The sequence below is a fragment of the Pseudorca crassidens genome, chromosome 7 (genome assembly GCF_039906515.1).
Source record: "Pseudorca crassidens isolate mPseCra1 chromosome 7, mPseCra1.hap1, whole genome shotgun sequence".
Classification (NCBI taxonomy): domain Eukaryota; kingdom Metazoa; phylum Chordata; class Mammalia; order Artiodactyla; family Delphinidae; genus Pseudorca; species Pseudorca crassidens.
The window spans coordinates 6,525,127-6,533,951 of NC_090302.1; the positions used below are offsets into that span (position 1 = coordinate 6,525,127).

At 47.3% G+C, this 8,825-nt stretch overlaps 1 protein-coding gene across 19 annotated transcripts in view; it reads left to right on the plus strand.

Moving 5' to 3' along the window:
- Positions 1 to 8,491, plus strand: part of FNBP1 (formin binding protein 1) — a 140,406-nt gene extending 131,915 nt beyond the window's left edge. For 18 of the 19 annotated variants that reach the window (XM_067742963.1, XM_067742964.1, XM_067742967.1 and 15 more), the window contains one exon: positions 1,347 to 4,781. In XM_067742963.1, the coding sequence (XP_067599064.1) occupies positions 1,347 to 1,525 (179 nt within the window). In that variant the 3' untranslated portion in view covers positions 1,526 to 4,781. Of the gene's footprint in view, positions 1 to 1,346; positions 4,782 to 5,473 lie in introns of those variants that run through there. The other variant, XM_067742965.1, reaches the window with a different exon arrangement.
- The last annotated feature ends 334 nt before the right edge of the window (positions 8,492 to 8,825 follow it).

Here is an 8,825-nt window from a genome sequence, read left to right on the forward strand (position 1 = left end):
CTGAAGTATGTCAGAGGCACGGGCACGGCCAAGCGTGGAGCGAGGAAGGTATGGGGTTCGTATGGCTGGCGCTCAGATGTCTTAGGTGGTGAGATGAGGGGGTAGGCGGTGCCAGTGGGGGGTATGGGTAACAGAAACATCTGGATTTTATTTGGCAAACGTCGAGAAGCTACTGAAAGTATTTGAGCAGGTTGCTGACACGAGCAGAGCTGTACCTTGAGACATTTACTGTATGTGTCGGATCGGTTAGAAGACAGGGAAATTGGTTAGAAAGACTAGCCTAGTGTTTCCTAAACTGTGAGCCTTGAAACGGCACCTTGCAGGATGCTGATAAGGATGTTGTGAAAGAAGCAATCAGAGCTCAGATCATCTTCAGAAGCCCTGGGATAAATGAATCTCTTTACTGGAGGACTTTTTGTTTTTTTTTTTCTTTTGGCCACACCTCACAGCTTGCAGGATCTTAGTTCTCTGACCAGGGATTGAACCTGGGGCCCCTGCAGTGGAAGTACGGAGTCCTAACCACTGGACCACCAGGGAATTCCCTTTACTCTAGGACTTTTAGAGCCTTTAATAAACTAAATATTCATTATGACAAAATAAGAAAGGGAAGTACCAGGTTAAATGTTCCCGGTTTTACTTCCCGGCCACACCATCCCTCTCCCCGCCGCGCCCACAGTACCGCTATTAACAGCCCCCTAAACAGTCTGCCTTTCAGGACACTGCTTGGGCGATGATGGCTAGTCTTTTGAAATTATCTTAGCAAATGGTGTTCGGGGCCTTGATTAAGGAATGGACGCAGAGATGCTGCAGCCAGTATACAAAGAGGGGAGGAAATCACAGATGATCCCTGAAGTTGCATTCCTGGGATGGTGGAGATGTCCACTGAAATGGGAAAGTGGGAGGAAAAACAGTGAGTCCGGGTTCACCCCTATCGCGTTCCAGGTGCCCGGGTACCATCAAGGTGGAAACGGGCTTCAGGCAGAAGGCGAAGTGGAACCTTGCCTCAGACGAGAACCAGAACAGGAGAAAGAAAAGTCGGGGTGCTGTGTAAAGAGATGTAATTGACGCCGTAGGAGTACCTTCAGGGAAGAGTAGAGAAGCGGACCCAGGATTTCCTCTGCGGAAAATACCTCCTGTTCTGGGAGGGAGGAACGAGAGGGCTCCCAGGAGGAGTTAGAAGAGGGTCCTAGAGAGACGCCAGGTGAGGACCTGGAAGCTTCTGTGTGGGAGGAGAGCAGAAGGGTCAGTGCGTCCATCTTTCCCTACACTTGCTTCGTCGTTGCAAAGCTGTGCTCTCAACCCGGATTTGACAAGAAACCTAAAATACTCTGATATTGCTTTTTCAGGTCAGAACGAAGGAACCATTTCAGTAGCTGAAGGAGAAACACTGTACGTTATAGAGGAAGACAAAGGTGACGGGTGGACCCGCATCCGGAGAAGTGAAGACGAAGAGGGTTATGTCCCCACTTCATACGTCGAAGTCTATTTGGACAAAAATGCCAAAGGTGCTAAGACTTATATTTAATACAACTTAAAAAAAAACCAAAAACACAAAAAACTTTAAAACATTGGAGTTGTTTCTCCCCACAACTATGACTGTTAACAGGCAGTTCTTCAAAAGACTGGATGGGGAGCGTCGCAGTTGCTTTTAGGGACGAGGTGGACTTTCAGGCATCTTACACCTGAATCTCCTGGGCTGGTTTTGACGATAATCAAGTTTCACTTGCTAATGACATTTTACTCGGAAAGCTGCCAGCTGCCAATGTACAGCTGTGTCCTTTGAAATCTGATAAACATCTCTTCTTGGGCAGCATCTGTAGATAACCAAAAGTCGCCTTCTAGCTTCTAGCCCGTATTTCTGAATCTAAACGTCCATGCGCGCCCTGGGGCGCGGGAGGCTTCAGCTCTCTTACTTACATGTAGTGTCTGCCCGAGACTGAGCTGCCTTAGGGCGCTACATTTTGTAACTTCATAAACTGAGCTGCGCTAGTTTGTTCAATTTTACAGCCATTCACTTCGAAGGAAGTCATCAACGAAGTACAGAATAAGTAAAGAGTAAGATTGGCACCAAAAGTGTGTATATTTCCTTAAACGTGTTTAAGATAATTGTTAGATCACCGTGTTTTCAGGTTATGTCTATATGATCCTACGCAACCAATTGAAATATGGAAAACTTTGGTCGGTCAACCAGTTGATTTTTACATATGACTACTGATCTTCCTTCCTCCTGCCAGTTGACAGAGCTGATCAGATGTGCTAGTGCTGTTTAGATAAACTTACATAAAAACAGCTCACTTCATTCTGTTCTTTTGGAGGTTCTGTGGGAGGTGGAGCTGTATTCCGTTCATACTTGCCCAGGTGGGGCTGTGAATAGACCCTTGTAAGCAACTGCGTCTACACACAGACCCCAGCACGTCACTTTTCAAGGGTTTTTTGGTTTGTTTTTTAATCACTGGCATCTTTAAGACCCAAAGTGTGAATCCACTGAAAACTGTTTTAGAATTTCTAGCTCGTTTTATGGTTCACCATCTTCAAAGAATCTGGGTCACTTGGGGATTTGCATTTTTAAATTGGCAGGATAGGTAGTGAAATTGGTGACATGCCCAATGGCTGTGCTCATTTCTAGAATCTTCCCTGAGATCACAGAGAACCAGCTAAAAGTGAGTCAGAATAAAGGTATGGGGTTGAGATTCTCTTTTTATTTGGCTTTGAAAATTATTTATTCATGTCCTTCCTACTCTTAAACAGGATATTAGCTCCTTGCTTCGACACTGTGGGCTCCTTTCAGAATGTCAGATCAATTTAAAGCTGATTTTAAAACTGACAGCAGCATATCAGGGGTCTAGGAGCTGGCAGGAGCTATGGGCGACTGCTGCAGAGTCTAGCAGAGAGCTCTCTTACATTTCCCGACGGCCGCCAAGATGGAATTTAGTAACCTTTACTTAATGACTGTCTGATTTTTGTTTTGTTTTGTTTTTTTGAGGTACGCGGGCCTCTCGCTGCTGTGGCCTCTCCCGTTGCGGAGCACAGGCTCCGGACGCGCAGGCTCAGCGGCCGTGGCTCACGGGCCCAGCCGCTCCGCGGCATGTGGGATCTTCCCAGACCAGGGCACGAACCCGTGTCCCCTGCATCGGCAGGCGGACTCCCAACCACTGCGCCACCAGGGAAGCCGTGACTGTCTGATTTTTAAAACATTTTTTATTTTGAAATAATTATAGATTCTCAGGAAGTTGCAAAGATAAAGCAGAGAGATCCCCTACATCCAGCTTCCCCCAGTGGTTGCATCTGACACAACTGTGGTCCAATATCAAAAGCGGGAAACCGGCCCTGGCCAGCCTGATTTTTTTTTTTAAATATAATTTTGTAATTCAGATTTCTTTTGCTTTATTATACCTTTGCTGCCGTAATATTGATAAAGCCACTGACCCTGACCCCAGACCTCTCAGGAGAGTCATTTCAGTTCTTCCTTTTAACTACCGCAGCAAGAAAATCAGCTGACCGTGGGGATTGAACGGGCAGTAGGTGGTCACAGCTTTGGGCAGGTAACCAAGTGAATCCCTAAGATATTAAAACCTAACCTTTCTATCCTGCGATGAACTCATTTCCAGACTGTGAATTATTGGAGACAGCAAACCAAGCACTGAAAAATGAGGCAGGATAACATTAGTCTTCTAAAAGCCTGACTTGAAAAGTACGGCATTCCACGAAGTTGGTTGGTGGTGTTTCTTTTGTTTTCCCCTCCTCCTTAGAGTTGTGCAAATCTGACTCAGGAAAGCACTCAGCTGGCTTTCGGGGATGGGAGGGGCGATTTGGGCACATAAATGATGATCATTATTTTAGGCTGTATGCCTCAATACCTTTACCAGATGAATCTATGTACTAGCGACTCAACGGTGAAAGATATCTTGTAGTTTCAGGTCCATCTAGTCAGTGCGCAGAGGATTAGCAGAAGTCTTGATTCCCAGAGAATCACAAATTTCCATTTCCACCCGAAGTATACTTTGTGTTCTTCCAACAGTTATCTGTTAAAATAAAAGTAGCAAAGTCTCAGCTTGTGTATAAAGTTTTCTCCTTTTGTTTAGAGATACACTTAGAGGTTAATAATGTATGTCGAAGCCTTCCTTCCCTGCCTAGTTTATGAATCCGCTCCGCCTGCTCCATAAACGCTGCCCTCTCCTTAAGCCCGTCCCAGGTGGGCGGGGCTGCTGCTTTCCGATGCCCGTAACTCAAAAGGAGTTGTTTTATTGTCAGTCATGCCAGAGCACTTTTGTGTGTGTGTGGTGTCTACCATGTGACTATTTAATAATTGCCAAAGTAGTTAGACTAGAGTAAGTTCCAACTGGTCAACTGAATTGTGACTGTCCTCTTTTATGGTTTTGTTTTTTTAAATTGCTCTCTGTGAAATATATCCATAACCGCCCCCTGCCCCAATAGATTTGTATATACTGCAATAGAAAAACTAAAAGGATTACTTGAATTCGTTGTTTTAATGTTTTACTCTTCTTTGTGTTTGTTTTATTGGTGATTCTGATGCCTAATGACCTTTTTGTCTTTGTAACCGCTGGGGGAGCCGGAAGGACGGTTACAGTGGTAGCTAGGTCCCCTGCCAGCTGATCCACATTTGAGTTTATTGTAGACACTTGGGTTCTGAGTAAGTTCTGTTTGAATATGGCCAACATGACTGTTTCGCTCTCTCCTTATCTTACAAGAAAAGAATCTGTCTGGCTCCTTTTAGTTGTACCCTCGTATCTGCCTCTCTAATAAACGTTATATTTTTCTCAGTGTTGTGTATTTTAAATGATTTTTCCCCTCTCCGAGAAAATTATTCTGTGTAATCCGAGTAATTTAACTCTTTCGTCTTCAATAATGGGGAATTTTCTAGCCAAATGCTTTTCAAAAAAAAAAAAAAAAAATTCCTGCCCTTTCCCCCTATTATATGATGACACCTTCTCTGTTTCTCACCCTGTGGTCACCTCCGGGCTTGAGGAGTCTGTCTCCTGTTTCCTCTTCTGTCCCCTCAAGATGAAGAACTTTCACTGTTTATTGCTGAGTAAACGCTGAGTGACAGGTTTTCCTTTTCACCAAAGATATTGCCTTTTACTGCCAAGGACCTGAGAGTGTCAGTCGGAGAGGGAACCAGGCCTTTGGGCTCCCGGCATCATTCTGGGAGGCTGGTTCTTTCTCTGTCTCAGAACTCAATTTATGAGAAAGATGAGTTCGGGTGCATGGGTGCATCATCTCCTGGGCGGCTTCTCTTACCCCTGAAGGAAAGACTAGCTGCTCTGATTGCAGATAAAACCGTGAAAGTTCCTTATCTCAGACTCGCCCTGTGGTAACCCATTGCTCTAACTGTGCTCCCTCCCCTCCCCCCTCCCCAGGGCGGTGCAGTTTGCACTGAGCTGCAGAGCGCCGCCCCTGACCTGCTGCCCGCCACTCTAACAGCCTTTTCCTTTCTCTGTCTTTTGTGTTGTAGATTCCTAAAGATGGTTCCGGGAGCCAGAGCCTCGGGAGAGCCTTCCCAGGAGAAACCCTTCGGTCTGCTTGTCTCCACAGGCCTGGGTGCCCGCCAGCGCCTTGGGGCTCTGCTGGTGTGTGGCCCTCGGAACCTAAGCCTGAAGCGACATCCATCCCCACGCGCAGCGGCTTGCCTTTTTCTTTCTTTTCTTTTTACAGCATGTTCCTCGTAGCCTGGTTCCTCCCCTGGCCCAGCCTGGCTGCCTCTTGCGGGGAGGTCTGTCCCTGTCTTGGTCCCCGTCCAACTCGGGGCCACAGAAGGCGGCTTGACGCGTGGTCCCTCCTTCCCGGGCCTCGGCCCTCAGTCCATCTGGCGCATCCCGGCCCGTCCACAATTCACACTGTGCCTTTTGTGAAAACTTTGCCACTGGTCTCCTGGGGAGACGAACCGCATCTGAACAAGGAGGGTCAGGCCTGCACCAGGTGGACTGGGCGCCCGAATGTCACTCATGTGTCCCTGTGTCCTTTACGTTAGAAAATACTCATCTTTTCCCAAGTCCACTGGGTATTCGGTGGTCCTTTCCTGACTGTGCGTCCTCACCTCATACGAAACAATTGGCCCTTGAAACGTTTCACAGCCTCAGAGTGTCCGTGGCGGGCACTGGGGCATGTACACGCACACTCACATACACACACGTACACACATTTTTGTTTGGGGCCCTGTCTTCAGTGGCCTGGAAAAGTCCACAGCAAAAGTCAAATTCCAGCTCTGGGGCCAGCCCTGCTGTCCTGCCCGTGCCCACCTTTCATGGGGTCAAGGAAGGCCCCAGCCCACCTTCTCCCCGTTGGCCGCCTGTTAATGAGAACTGCAGATCGTGAACGAGGGTCTCACCTCTGCATTAGCTCATTGCCAAGGGAAGACTCTCCCCTTCCCGTGAAGTCCGAGATCCGCATCTTAGGATTCTAGTGCTTTCATCACCAAAGACCCTGTGCTTCTTGTGGTGCATCAAGTGATCCCGTGGCTACAGCTTCCACATTTCCCCACCTGCTCTCCAGGCCAAGTGGAATTAATCAAGTTTGTTTTTTGAGCTAAATTTCCTTCCTCTTATGGGTCTTTGAGGAAGACATGAGGTCATGTACCCTGTGGTCACTCATGCCTTAGAGCAGCATAGCTTCTCTACTTATTCGGTGCAGAAAAAGCCCAGAGAAATCATTGGCTGTGAGTTTCTGTGAGCGAGGATGCCGTCAGAAGCCCAAGGATGCCACCAGGCATCTTTCCTCTCTTGTTTTGCTTTTGGTAACCAGGAGGTCACCTTGAGCATCCTCATTGCTTCTCAACCCTTATGAATCAAGACAAGGAAATCTTACAGGAGCCGAAGGGACAAGGACAGAAAGGACAGGTCCTGAGGGTTGGGCCTTTGTTCAGTGGTAGGAAAACGGTTCCTCTCGGCAAACCAGGGTTGACCACACACCAGCCTCTGAGAGTGGCTCAGGCAACCCTTGCTGACAAGAAACCAAGAGGGAGCAAATACCAAGGGCAAAAAGCAGGGGAAGAGGAAGTGGCTTCAGGTTTGAGCAAGCGTGAGTCACCCCCTCGCCCTTTCTTCCCCAGAGGGAGCCTCTGCAGCTGTGGGCATCTGGGGGCCGCTCCGTTAACACCCAGGGGGCGGCCCCACTGTCACACACTCCTCAGTCTCATGAGAGGACTGCAGATGACGGTGAAGCCAGGATGCCAAAGGGCGAGAAGGGTCAGGGCCTCACCCGCGTCCCTGCAAACCAGCAGGTGCGTGGTTCCTGTGGACAGTCCCAGTGGCAGGGTGACCGGGTGTCTCCAGCAACTTCTGAATCTCACCAAGTCAAGCTGCCCACTCTTCACTCTGCAAGGATGCCACACATTTTTTTAAAATCTGATTTTAGAGCCTTGGGAATGCATGTGCATTGCATCTTTCATATTAGGGGTCAGGATAGATTAATTTCTTACAACCTAGGGGAAAAGGCATAAAGTGCAGTAATTTGTTCTTTTAGTGTCTGTTAAACCCAAAATAGAATATGCTGGTATCCTCTTGTAGCCCCTGTGCCTTTTTTTTCCCTCTGTACCACCTGTGTCCAAAAAAGAATGGATAAATGAGTGCTTTTCAATGTTAACCTTGGTGTTTGCTTCTCTGACAGTCTGTGTGGCTATGGGGAAAGGGCAAAGCTGTACCAGCTGGGCTTAGTAAAGGAAGTAAGTTATTATAGGATAGTTGAGATATATCACTTACTCTGGGAATCCTACTGTGAAATCGTCTATATATTACTATAGAGCAGTTCACATAGAGTAGAAACGTGGAATTTCCCATGTGCTTTTCTCAGCCTTCCCTCGTATCCACTGCCCGTCACTTCTCCACCAATGCTAGGATATTGCTGTGCCGTAAGAATAACTCATTTTTAAAGAAGCTACCCTGAAAATAACTTAAAATGGAAGAGAGGAACCTGTCGTTTACCCAATTTTTCCTTTGCAGGATAGGAAAGAATAAAAAGGCATGGAAAGCTGTAAGGGGATTGCCCTTTGGGTTTATATCACGATCTTCCTGAAGCTTTTGGGCGCCAGCAGCCTGTCTCTCCAGCAGTAGCGCAGAGGCCTCTTATGCCTTTTGGTAACATCTGTAATTACTGGGGAAAAGTTTACTGAACATGGAAAAGTTATGTTGATGCTAAGTATTTTTGCAGAAATGTCGATTTCATACTTCCTAATGGCTCTGCCTCCTGTGCTTATATCAAAAAAACTTTAAAAAGTGATCCAAAATTTTATTTTAACCTGGTGTCGAGCACCTTTAAACTTCTTGGTTCATCTGTGTGTTGCACTAATTCTAAACTTTGGAGGCATTTCAGTGTTGTAAATGGCCCGTTGCCATTGTAAAGGTTATGGAATTGCCCATTTGTCTCTGGAGATGGAATTAAACCAAATAAAGTGCTTCCACTGGAAGGCTTATATTGACCTTGTAACTATATGTTAATCCTCTAAATGTTAAATAAAAGTGTAACTTCTGGCACGGTATCGCGGGGCTGTTTGTTGCGCAAAGAGGAGACCCTGGTCACAGAAGCAGTCAGAGTCCCCTGGGCTGGAGGCTGGGCTCCGATCTGCATGTCACTGATTTACTGGTGTCAACCCAACACCAGTCGAGGTGCCATCTGCTTGGGGAGGGGCCTGAGACCCAGGGAGCTCCAAATTCCAGCCCTGCCCACTGGGGGAAGCCGTCAGAGACCTCAGTGATGTGGGGTCCCGTTGATTCAGTGCAGGGATTTGGGGAGGCTCCTTAGGTCCAGGCCATTTTATGCAAATTCAGCTGGCAGCTACTCTGGGGTTTCGGGGACCCTACTGTGGGGACCGA